We start from the raw sequence: 12,907 nt of genomic DNA, 5'->3' as shown, positions 1-12,907 counted from the left end.
ACATCTGAGTCTACCTCTACCCACTCTGTCTGCTCTGTAGACATTATACCCAGCTAACAGAACATCTGAGTCTACCTCTACCCACTCTGCTCTGTAGACATTATACCCAGCTAACAGAACATCTGAGTCTACCTCTACCCACTCTGCTCTGTAGACATTATACCCAGCTAACAGAACATCTGAGTCTGGAACAGAGACAAAGAGACAGGATTCAGATATTATCAGGTATCAAGGTTAAGACCCAAGTGCAGACTGTGTAAAGTAACAATGTTTATTGTAACAGAGGCAGGCAAACGACAGGTCAAGGCAGGCAGTGGTCGATAATCCTGAGTAGGAGCAAAGGTACAGGACGGCAGGCAGGCTCAGAGTCAGGTCAGGCAGAGTGGTCAGAAAGAGTGGTCAGGCAGAGTGGTCAGGAGGGTACAGGGTCAGGACAGGCAGAGTGGTCAGGAGGGTACAGGGTCAGGACAGGCAGAGTGGACAGTCAGGTACAGGGTCAGGACAGGCAGAGTGTACAGGCAGAGTGGTCAGGCAGAGTGGTCAGGCAGAGTGGTCAGTCAGGTACAGGGTCAGGACAGGCAGAGTGGTCAGGAGGGTACAGGGTCAGGACAGGCAGAGTGGTCAGGAGGGTACAGGGTCAGGACAGGCAGAGTGGTCAGGAGGGTACAGGGTCAGGACAGGCAGAGTGGTCAGGCAGAGTGGTCAGGCAGAGTGGTCAGGCAGAGTGGTCAGGAGGGTACAGGGTCAGGACAGGCAGAGTGGTCAGGCAGAGTGGTCAGGCAGAGTGGTCAGGAGGGTACAGGGTCAGGACAGGCAGAGTGGTCAGGAGGGTACAGGGTCAGGACAGGCAGAGTGGTCAGGAGGGTACAGGGTCAGGACAGGCAGAGTGGTCAGGAGGGAGGGTACAGGGTCAGGACAGGCAGAGTGGACAGTCAGGTACAGGGTCAGGACAGGCAGAGTGTACAGGCAGAGTGGTCAGGCAGAGTGGTCAGTCAGGTACAGGGTCAGGACAGGCAGAGTGGTCAGGAGGGTACAGGGTCAGGACAGGCAGAGTGGACAGTCAGGTACAGGGTCAGGACAGGCAGAGTGGACAGGCACTGTTTCGAGAGCTCATAACAGATGGAACATTCAAGGTAATATTAAATGAATGATGCTTCCTGGTGTAGCTGCTGACAGGCCTGAGGAGGATGGAGACGGGATCGCGTCTAACAATACCCCTCTGCCTGTACGAGGAAGTGGAAACACAGTACCTTGACAGTAACAATAACATAAAGTCCATCAAAAGTTTCATCAGCACCTGTAGAGATATTTAAAGCTGGGAGGGGAGCAGTGAGTATAGTCTGATGGGGTATCGACCACCATGACTATATATTGTCACTTCTCCAGTCAGAGGTGATAGTGAGAGCCGGGTTTGAGGAGAGAATGCTTGTACCATACCTATTCAGATGTAGTCCATCTCGGAGAAATACATTTGGTCGATGTAGAAAAGCTGTAAAATTGTCCACATATTGTATGCTTATCTTACAACGATAACCTTTAAACCAGATGTGTAGCTGGCGTATACGACTGAAATGATTATCCGTAGAGCCTGGTGACGGGAGTGGACGTGAATTAATGCATTGTTTACCTGATGGAAGTAGAGTATGAATCAGTGATTTAAAGTCCTGTTTTAAGTTGCTCAAGATTGCTGTATTTTAATATTATTTGACCCGACATGGACTGCTGCTCGGTAAATGTTTTTAAGTTGCGTCTCTCTTGAGTTATCTTCCTCCTAGAAAGTTGTTTGTGTCTCGTTGTAGGGCTGTTTCGTTGTAGGGCTGTCTCGTTGTAGGGCTGTTTCGTTGTAGAGCTGTTTCGTTGTAGGGCTGTTTCGTTGTAGGGCTGTTTCGTTGTAGGGCTGTTTCGTTGTAGAGCTGTCTCGTTGTAGGGCTGTTTCGTTGTAGGGCTGTTTCGTTGTAGGGCTGTCTCGTTGTAGGGCTGTCTCGTTGTAGGGCTGTTTCGTTGTAGGGCTGTTTCGTTGTAGGGCTGTTTCGTTGTAGGGCTGTTTCGTTGTAGGGCTGTTTCGTTGTAGGGCTGTCTCGTTGTAGGGCTGTCTCGTTGTAGGGCTGTTTCGTTGTAGGGCTGTTTCGTTGTAGGGCTGTCTCGTTGTAGAGCTGTTTCGTTGTAGGGCTGTTTCGTTGTAGGGCTGTTTCGTTGTAGGGCTGTTTCGTTGTAGGGCTGTTTCGTTGTAGAGCTGTCTCGTTGTAGGGCTGTCTCGTTGTAGAGCTGTTTCGTTGTAGGGCTGTCTCATTGTAGGGCTGTTTTGTTGTAGAGCTGTTTCGTTGTAGAGCTGTCTTGTTGTAGAGCTGTCTCGTCGTAGGGCTGTTTCGTCGTAGGGCTGTTTCGTTGTAGAGCTGTTTCGTTGTAGAGCTGTTTCGTTGTAGGGCTGTCTCGTTGTAGAGCTAGCCGGGATCTGTTTCCCAGTTCTACCCGGTATCTGTTTCCCAGTTCCACCCGGGATCTGTTTCCCAGTTCTACCCGGGATCTGTTTCCCAGTTCTACCCGGGATCTGTTTCCCAGTTCTACCCGGGATCTGTTTCCCAGTTCTACCCGGGATCTGTTTCCCAGTTCTACCCGGGATCTGTTTCCCAGTTCTACCCGGTATCTGTTTCCCAGTTCCAAGGCATCACTTTAGCAAAACAGTCCTGTAGCGTAGCATCCGTGTCATCTGACCACTTATTGAGTGTTCTAGTCTCAGTCCTGATTTAAATTAGCTTGAAAACCAGAGACAAGGTTTGTGCGTGTGTTCAGAGTGTGTGTGTGTGTGTTCAGGGTGTGTTCAGGGTGTGTGTGTGTGTAACTGGCGGGATCTGAACCCCGGTCTGTCGCTAGACTCGTTACAACAGGGTCAGACCAAATCACCTTAGCTACATTCAGTGTGTGTGTCTGTTCAGTCCTCCTTTGTAGTAATCCTGATCTTCTTGATGATAACCCAGTCATTCTGCTTGGCTGTGACTCTTATCTTCAGACAGGAAGAGGCGTGTCCAAATCTCTTCTTGTGTACGTCCGTCATGTCCATCCTCCCTCCCTGCAGATCCCCAACGCTATAGAACTCTTGGCACGTTGTCCCCGACCCAGTCTTCTCGGTTACCGGGTGGAGACCCAGTTCTACGGTCGCAGATGCCAACCGATCGCGACCCTCTGCTGAACCAGTCACCACGGTGATGGTGGTAACCACAACAGGATGTTTGAAGGTGACGGTTAGGTGGTTCCCTGAAGAAGGACTCCGCCCCCAGAAGAAGGTTCCAGTACCAGGAGACCAGGCCATGGCCGGCACATGGTCCATATAGACTAGAGAGATACAGACAGAGATACAGGTTAGATATCAACCAGGAGACCAACCAGAGATGGTCCCGTGTGGCTCAGTTGGTAGAGCATGGCGCTTGCAACGCCAGGGTTGTGGGTTCAATTCCCACGGGGGGACCAGGATGAATATGTATGAACTTTCCAATTTGTAAGTCGCTCTGGATAAGAGCGTCTGCTAAATGACTTAAATGTAAATGTAAATGAGATACAGACAGAGATACTGGTTAGATATCAACCAGGAGACCAGGCCATGGAAGGCACATGGTCCTGATAGACTAGAGAGAGATACAGACAGAGATACAGACAGAGATACAGACAGAGATACAGACAGAGATACAGACAGAGATACAGACAGAGATACAGACAGAGATACAGACAGAGATACAGACAGAGATACAGACAGAGATACAGGTTAGATATCAACCAGGAGACCAAGCCATGGCCACCACATGGTCCTGATAGACTAGAGAGAGATACAGACAGAGATACAGACAGAGATACAGACAGAGATACAGACAGAGATACAGACAGAGATACAGACAGAGATACAGACAGAGATACAGACAGAGATACAGGTTAGATATCAACCAGGAGACCAAGCCATGGCCACCACATGGTCCTGATAGACTAGAGAGAGATACAGACAGAGATACAGACAGAGATACAGACAGAGATACTGGTTAGATATCAACCAGGAGACCAGGCCATGGAAGGCACATGGTCCTGATAGACTAGAGAGAGATACAGACAGAGATACAGACAGAGATACAGACAGAGATACAAACAGAGATATAGACAGAGATACAGACAGAGATACTGGTTAGATATCAACCAACTGTAGACCTTCCAGTGAAATGCTCTTTATATAGCCAGGCCAGAGCCACCACATGGTCTTTATGAGGCCTTCTGCCCGGTGTTTCTACCTGGTATGTCACTATAGACGTCTGCAGCAGGGTTGGTGTAGAGATCCTCGTAGTCGTCATCCTTCAGCTTGTTGAAGGTTCCCAGGTAGGACGAGTATGAGCCTGTGTGTTGAAACAGTGATGGTGTGAAGCGGATCACCTCGCTCTGCGTCAAAAGCACCCGGAAGTGACTGAACAGGAAGTCGCAGGGCATTTCCTGGTAGAACAGGAAGAGGAAGCGTGAGAGGAGGGGGAGGTGTTCTGAGTGGTACAGCTTCCCAATGTAACCCAGCGCTGAGAACTCTAACGTGGCCCAGGGCACTTCCATTTGCTGGACACGCCTCCTGATGGCGGACAGGAAGTGATGCGAGCAGGAGACGTCGTCCTCCAGCTGCAGGTAGAGCAGGCTACGCCCAGTGCAGAACTGAAGCAGGAAGCTGTAGTCAACGTTCTGTTTGGAGCGGAACCTCACACGGTCAGCCTTGTCGTTAAAGTTCCTTTTCAGGCCTAGAAAATAGAAACAACTAGTTAACCATCTGACCAACCAACTAACCATCTGACCAACCAACCAACTAACCAACAGAGCATATAAGCGGTGTTACAAGCTGAGTGTGTATACAGGTGTGTGTGTTTATATGGTGTGTGTGTTTATAAGGTGTGTGTATACAGGGGTGGGTGTGTGTTAATATGGTGTGTGTGTTTATAAGGTGTGTGTGTTTATATGGTGTGTGTATACAGGTGTGTGTGTGTGTTAATATGGTGTGTGTATACAGGTGTGTGTGTGTGTTTATAAGGCGTGTGTGTTTATAAGGTGTGTGTGTTTATATGGTGTGTGTATACAGGTGTGTGTGTGTGTTTATAAGGTGTGTGTATACAGGTGTGTGTATACAGGTGTGTGTGTTTATAAGGTGTGTGTGGGTAATACTGTGTGTGTACCTGTATTAGTGGGTAGTACTGTGTGTGTACCTGTATTAGTGGGTAGTACTGTGTGTGTACCTGTATTGGTGGGTAGTACTGTGTGTGTACCTGTATTAGTGGGTAGTACTGTGTGTGTACCTGTATTAGTGGGTAGTACTGTGTGTGTACCTGTATTAGTGGGTAGTACTGTATGTGTACCTGTATTCGTGGGTAGTACTGTGTGTGTACCTGTATTCGTGGGTAGTACTGTGTGTGTACCTGTATTCGTGGGTAGTACTGTGTGTGTACCTGTATTAGTGGGTAGTACTGTGTGTGTACCTGTCATTGGTGGGTAGTACTGCTTGGGGACATGTACCACCAGTAGCTGGTCTGCCTTCAGCTGGGAGGGGAAGTTAGCTGTAATCTCCCCCAGCGTGGTCGCTCTCCATTGGGCATTGAAGTCTGTCAGCAGTACCACCACCAACATGGAGTTTAGCTCTGCCGGGGAGGAGCGGGAGAAGATGGAGGACAAGGTGGAGATCAGATAGCTGCCTTTAGGACGACTCACCGAGCACAGCCCAATGGTCAGGTACTCTGGAGGGAGGGAGAGAGGGAGAGAGAGGGAGGGGGAGAGGGAGAGGGAGAGGGAGAGGGAGAGAGAGAGAGAGACAGACAGACAGAGAGAGAGAGAGAGAGGGAGAGGGAGAGGGAGGGAGAGAGAGAGAGAGAGAGAGAGAGAGAGAGAGAGAGAGAGAGAGAGAGGGAGAGGGAGAGAGAACAGGACAATAGTCAGGTACGTAAGTGTAATGTTTACTGTTAATTTGTATTGTTTATTTGACTTTTATTTATTATCTACTTCACTTGCTATGGCAATGATAACATATGATTCCCATGCAAGTAAAGACCTTAAATTGAAATTGAGAGAGAAAACGGCCCGGTTGTCAGGTACTCTGAAGACAGAGACAAAGAGATATGACAGCATTCCCTCCCCCATATGCCCCCCCTCAGCACACAGGGGGACAAACACCTACCTGGAGGTGACAGCATTCCCTCCCCCATATGCCCCCCTAGACACAACTACGACAACATAACCAACAAAAACAGATCACAACTCCTGCAGCTCTGTCGCACGCTGGGTATGTACATAGTCAATGGTAGGCTTTGAGGAGACTCCTATGGTAGGTACACCTATAGCTCATCTCTTGGCAGTAGTACTGTAGACTACTTTATCACTGACCTCAACCCAGAGTCCTATGGTAGGTTCACCTATAGCTCATCTCTTGACAGTAGTACTGTAGACTACTTTATCACTGACCTCAACCCAGAGTCCTATGGTAGGTTCACCTATAGCTCATCTCTTGGCAGTAGTACTGTAGACTACTTTATCACTGACTTCAACCCAGAGTCCTATGATAGGTACACCTATAGCTCATCTCTTGGCAGCAGTACTCTACTTTATCACTGACCTCAACCCAGAGTCCTATGGTAGGTTCACCTATAGCTCATCTCTTGGCAGTAGTACTCTACTTTATCACTGACCTCAACCCAGAGTCCTATGGTAGGTACACCTATAGCTCATCTCTTGGCAGTAGTACTGTAGACTACTTTATCACTGACCTCAACCCAGAGTCCTATGGTAGGTTCACCTATAGCTCATCTCTTGGCAGTAGTACTCTACTTTATCACTGACCTCAACCCAGAGTCCTATGGTAGGTACACCTATAGCTCATCTCTTGGCAGTAGTACTCTACTTTATCACTGACCTCAACCCAGAGTCCTACGGTAGGTTCACCTATAGCTCATCTCTTGGCAGTAGTACTGTAGACTACTTTATCACTGACCTCAACCCAGAGTCTCTCAGAGCGTTCAGTCAGCCCACTGACACCCCTATCAGACCACAGCAAAATCAGTCTACTTGAACAGAGCAATAATCAATCATGAGGCATCAAAGCCAAATGAACAACATAATATTAAGAAATGCTTTTGACTGAAGGAAAGTAGTGTAGAAACCAACCAAAAAACAAGTAGACAACAACAAATTCAATCTCTTTTAGACAACTTCCTGGACAAAACGTTTCACTGTAATAGTGAAGGTGTGAACTTGGCAGTAGAAAACCTGAACAGTATATTTGACACCTCAGCTTCCCTATCTAATCTAAACATTTCAAACTACCTAAGAAAATCAACAACGATGACAAATGGTTTGATGAAGAATGAAAAAATCTAAGAAAGAAATTGAGAAACCTGTCTAACCAAAAACAGAGACCCATAAAACCAGAGTCTACTCCTTCACTATGGTGAATCACTAAAACAATACAGAAATACACTACGGAAAAAGAAGGAACAGCACGTCAGAAATCAGCTCAATGTAATTGAAGAATCCATAGAATCTAACCACTTCTGGGAAAATTGGAAAACACTAAACAAACAACAACAAAACGAGTTATCTGTCCAAAACTGAGATGTATGGGTAAACCACTTCTCCAATATTTTGGGCTCTATAACAAAGAACAAACAGCAAAAACATAAACATGATCAAATACAAATCTTAGAATCAACTATTAAAGACTACCAGAACCCACTGGATTCTCCAATTACATTGATTGAACTACAGGACAAAATAAAAACCCTCCAACCCAAAAAGGCCTGTGGTGTTGATGGTATCCTACATGAAATTATAAAATATCCAGACCACAAATTCCAATTCGCTATACTAAAACTCTTTAACATCATCCTTAGTTCTGGCATCTTCCCCAATATTTGGAGCCAAGGACTGATCACATCGTACATTTCCTCAGTGAAACAATGTACTGAGCAAATGTCAAATTGGCTTTTTACCAAATGACCTTATGACAGACCACGTATTCACCCTGCACACCCTAATCACCGTACGACAGACCACGTATTCACCCTGCACACCCTAATCACCGTACGACAGACCATGTATTCACCCTGCACACACTAATTGACAAACAAGCAAACAAAAAACAAAAGCAAAGTCTGCTCATGCTTTGTTGATTTCTAAAAAGCTTTTGATTCAATTTGGCATGAGGGTCTGCTTTACAAATTAATTTAAAGTGGTGTTGGGGGAAAAACATACGACATTATAAATGGATGGAAAGCGGTGATGGATCCTGCCTGTTTGGCCCTGTCCGGGGGTCTCATTGGATGGGGCCACAGTGTCTCCTGACGCCTCCTGTCTCAGCCTCCAGTATTTATGCTGCAGTAGTTTTTGTCGGGGGGCTAGGGTCAGTCTGTTATATCTGGAGTACTTCTCCTGTCTTATCCGGTGTCCTGTGTGAATTTAAGTATGCTCTCTCTAATTCTCTCTTTCTCTCTCTCGGAGGACCTGAGCCCTAGGACCATGTCTCAGGACTACCTGGCCTGATGACTCCTTGCTGTCCCCAGTCCACCTGGTCGTGCTGATGCTCCAGTTTCAACTGTTCTGCCTGCGGTTATGGAACCCTGACCTGTTCACCGGACGTGCTACCTGTCCCAGACCTGCTGTTTTCAACTCTCTAGAGACAGCAGGAGCGGTAGAGATACTCTGAATGATCGGCTATGAAAAGCCAAATGACATTTACTCCTGAGGTGCTGACTTGCTGCACCCTTGACAACCACTGTGGTTATAATTATTTACCCATGCTGGTCATTTATGAACATTTGAACATCTTGGCCATGTTCTGTTATAATCTCCACCCGGCACAGCCAGAAGAGGACTGACCTCCCCTCATAGCCTGGTTCCTCTCTAAGTTTCTTCCTAGGTTTTGGCCTTCCTAGGTAGTTTTTCCTAGCCACCATGCTTCTACGCCTGCATTGCTTGCTGTTTGGGGTTTTAGGCTGGGTTTCTGTACAGCACTTTGAGATATCAGCTGATGTAAGAAGGGCTATATAAATACATTTGAGTTGATTTGATGGGGGAAAACATACAACATTATAAAATATGTGTAGAAAAACAACAAGTGTGCAGTTAAAATAGTCAAAAAACACATTTCTTTCCACAAGGCTGTCAGGTGAGACAGGGATGCAGCTTAAGCCCCACCCTCTTCAACATATATATCAACGAATTGGCGAGGGCACTAGAACAGTCTGCAGCACCCGGTTTCACCCTACTAGAATCTGAAGTCAAATGTCTCCTGTTTGCTGATGATCTGGTGCTTCTGTCCCCAACCAAGGAGGGCCTACAGCAGCACCTAGATCTTCTGCACAGATTCTGTCAGATCTGGGCCCTGACAGTAAATCTCAGTAGGACTAAAATAATGGTGTTTGAAACATGGTCCAGTTGCCAGGACCACAAATACAAATTCCATCTAGACACTGTTGTCCTAGAGCACACAAAAAAAATATATATATACGTAACTTGGCCTAAACATCAGCGCCACAGGTCATTTCCACAAAGCAGCTAACGATCTGAGAGACGGGCCTTCTATGCCGTCAAAAAGAACATCACATTCGACAATTAGAATTTGGCTAAAAATACTTGAATAAGTTATAGAACCATTGCCCTTTATGGTTGTGAGGTCTGGGGTCCGCTCACCAACCAAATGTTCACAAAATGGGACAAACACCAACTTGAGAGTCTGCATGCAGAGGGCAGCAAAAATATCCTCAGTGTACAACGTAAAACACCAAATAATGTATGCAGGGCAGAATTAGGCCAATACCCGCTAATTATCAAAATCCAGAAAAGAGACGTTAAATTCTACAACCGCCTAAAAGGAAGCGATTCCCAAACCTTCCATAATAAAGCCATCACCTACAGAGAGATGAACCTGGAGAAGAGTCCCCTAAGCAAGCTGGTCCTGGGGCTCTGGACACAAACACAAACACACCCCACAGAGCCCCAGGACAACAACAGAAGTCGACCCAACCAAATCACGAGAAAACTAAAAGATAATTATTTCCAATGTGTCAAGTAATTAACAAAAAAACTGAGCAAATTAGAATGCCATTTGGCCCTAAAAAGAGTGTAGACAGTGGCAAAATACCTGACCACTGTGACTCTGGATGGTTCTGACTTATGAATATGTGGACAACTACAAATACCTAGCTGTCTGTCTAGACTGTAAACTCTCCTTCCAGACTCACATTAAACATCTCCAATCCAAAATTAAATCTAGAATCGGCTTCCTATTTCACAGCAAAGCATCCTTCACTCATGCTGCCAAATATACCCTCGTAAAACTGATTATCCTACCGATCCTCGACGATGTCATTTACAAAATAACCTCCAACACTCTACTCAACAAATTGGATGCAGTCTATCACAGTGCCATCCGTTTTGTCACCAAAGCCCCATATACTACCCACCACTGCGACCTGTACGCTCTCGTTGGCTGGCCCTCGCTTCACACTCGTCGCCAAACCCACTGGCTTCAGGTCATCTACAAGGTTTTGCTAGGTAAAGCCCCGCCTTATCTCAGCTCACTGGTCATCATAGCAGCACCCACCCGTAGCACGCGCTCCAGCAGGTATATCTCACTGGTCACCCCCAAAGCCAATTCCTCATTTGGCCGCCTTTCCCCCCAGTTCTCTGTTGCCAATGACTGGAACAAACTGCAAAAATCACTGAAGCTGGAGACTCATATCTCCCTGACTAGCTTTAAGTACCAGCTGTCAGAGCAGCTCACAGATCACTGCACCTGTACATAGCCCATCTGTAAACAGCCCATCCAACTACCTCATCCCCATACTGTATTTATTTATTTATCTTGCTCCTTTGCACCCCAGTATCTCTACTTGCACATTCATCTTCTGCACATTCTACCATTCTAGTGTTTAATTGCTATATTGTAATGTCTGTCTAAACTACTGGCACACAGCTCAGACACGCATACATACCCCACAAGACATGCCACAAGAGGTCTCGTCACAGTCCCCAAGTCCAGAACAGACTATGGGAGGAGCACAGTACTACATAGAGCCATGACTACATGGAACTCTATTCCACAGTACTACATAGAGCCATGACTACATGGAACTCTATTCCACAGTACTACATAGAGCCATGACTACATGGAACTCTATTCCACATCAGGTAACTGATGCAGCAGGAGAATCAGATTTAAAAAAACAGATAAAAATACACCTTATGGAACAACGGGGACTGTGAAGCAACACAAACATAGACACAGACACATGTACACACACACACACACAGATTTAGTCATGTAGATGTGGCAGGGGCCCGAGGGCACACAGTGTGTTGTGAAATCTGTGAAGGGGAGAGGCAGAGGTTATTTTCCTGGTACCACTCCACCAGGGCCCTCCTCCTCCCTGTAGGCTGTCTCGTTGTTGTTGATAATCAGGCCTACTACTGTTGTGTCGTCTGCAAACTTGATGATTGAGTTGGAGGCGTGCATGTCCACGCAGTCGTGGGTGAACAGGGAGTACAGGAGAGGGCTGAGAATGCACCCTTGTGGGGCCCCAGTGTTGAGGATCAGCGAAGTGGAGATGTTGTTTCCTACCTTCACCACCTGGGGGCGGCCCGTCAGGAAGTCCAGGACCCAGTTGCACAGTGTGGGGTTGAGACCCAGGGCCTCCATCTTGAAGCATGTGGGGACAACAGACTGGGATAGGGATTGATTGAATATGTCCGTTGTCGTGGAAAATTGCAAGATTATGTTATAATGCTTGTATTGCATTATAATGGTTGTTTTATTTGACAGAATATAATATTCTGTTAACTATTGTGTGTGTGTTCCACTGAGGATGGGCCTCTATGAGATAACACTGACAGAGGAGATTTACGATGTCTTCGGGTGATAAAACCTAAAGAGCATTCCAGAGAACATGAGGTAATGGTTCTGTTCTATGCTGTACCAGGAAGAGACGGTTCCCTTTAGGAGTGAGGACACTGGTCGAGACAATGAGAACTGATGACACAGCAGTAACTGTCTGCTATGTTTTAAAGATATCTTTCATACAAATCTTAACGAACTGTTCCAAAGATCTGTGGTTCGTCAGTGTAAGTTGAGAGGGGTGTATCTTGGCTATAAAAGATCTTTGTACTTTTCTGTTGTTACTTCTCAACGGTTCATTAGAAATAGTGAATTGTTGAAAGTCAAATGCTATTGCAAAGCTCTTATTAAAAAATATGTAATTTAAGTAGAACTCTGACTGGTGTGTAGTTTGTAACTCTCCTCATTTGGTAAAGCAGAAATATGCCACAACACCGTTAGCACACCAGTCAGCTGGTCTGCGCATGCTCTGAGGACGCGGCTAGTGATGCCGGCAGCCTTGAGAGGGTTAACACACTTAAATGTCTTACTCACGTCGGCCACAGAGAATGAGAGTCCACAGTCCTTGGGAGCGAGCCGCATCGGTGGCCCTGTGTTATCCTCAAAGCGGGCGAAGGTGTTTAGCTTGTCCGGGAGCAAGGCGTCGGTGTCTGTGACGTGGCTGGTTTTCCCTTTGTAACCCGTGATTGTCTGTAGACTCTGCCACATACGTCTCGTGTCTGAGCCGTTGAATTGCGACTCCACTTTGTCTCTGTACTGACGCCTGTTTGATTGCCGAGAGGGAATAACAACACTGTTTGTATTCGACCAGTAACCTTCCATGGTTAAATGCGGCGGTGCATTTCTCAGTTTTGGTTTCAGTTTTGCCCGAATGTCATCTAGCCACGTTTTTCTGGGTAGGATTTAATAGTCACAGTGGGCACAACATCCTCTATACACTTCCTGATGAACTCAGTCACCATGTCCGTATATACGTCAATGTTAATCTCGGAGGCTACCCGGAACATATCACATTCTGCGTGA

At 46.5% G+C, this 12,907-nt stretch overlaps 1 protein-coding gene across 1 annotated transcript in view; it reads right to left on the bottom strand.

Annotated features, from left to right (window-relative positions):
* Window positions 1-257: 257 nt before the first annotated feature.
* Window positions 258-12,907, bottom strand: part of LOC129861373 (alpha-1,3-mannosyl-glycoprotein 4-beta-N-acetylglucosaminyltransferase C-like) — a 34,212-nt gene continuing 21,562 nt past the window's right edge. Inside the window, exons 4-6 of the mRNA XM_055932756.1 lie at window positions 5,484-5,738; window positions 4,269-4,754; window positions 258-3,330 (exon numbers count right to left, since the gene is read on the bottom strand). Of these exons, the coding sequence (XP_055788731.1) occupies window positions 2,930-3,330; window positions 4,269-4,754; window positions 5,484-5,738 (1,142 nt within the window). The 3' untranslated portion in view covers window positions 258-2,929. The remainder of the gene's footprint in view (window positions 3,331-4,268; window positions 4,755-5,483; window positions 5,739-12,907) is intronic.

The sequence above is a fragment of the Salvelinus fontinalis genome, chromosome 8, assembly GCF_029448725.1.
Source record: "Salvelinus fontinalis isolate EN_2023a chromosome 8, ASM2944872v1, whole genome shotgun sequence".
Lineage (NCBI taxonomy): Eukaryota > Metazoa > Chordata > Actinopteri > Salmoniformes > Salmonidae > Salvelinus > Salvelinus fontinalis.
The sequence above is the reverse complement of the archived record's forward strand: the minus strand, read 5'-3'. Positions and strand labels throughout refer to the sequence as shown.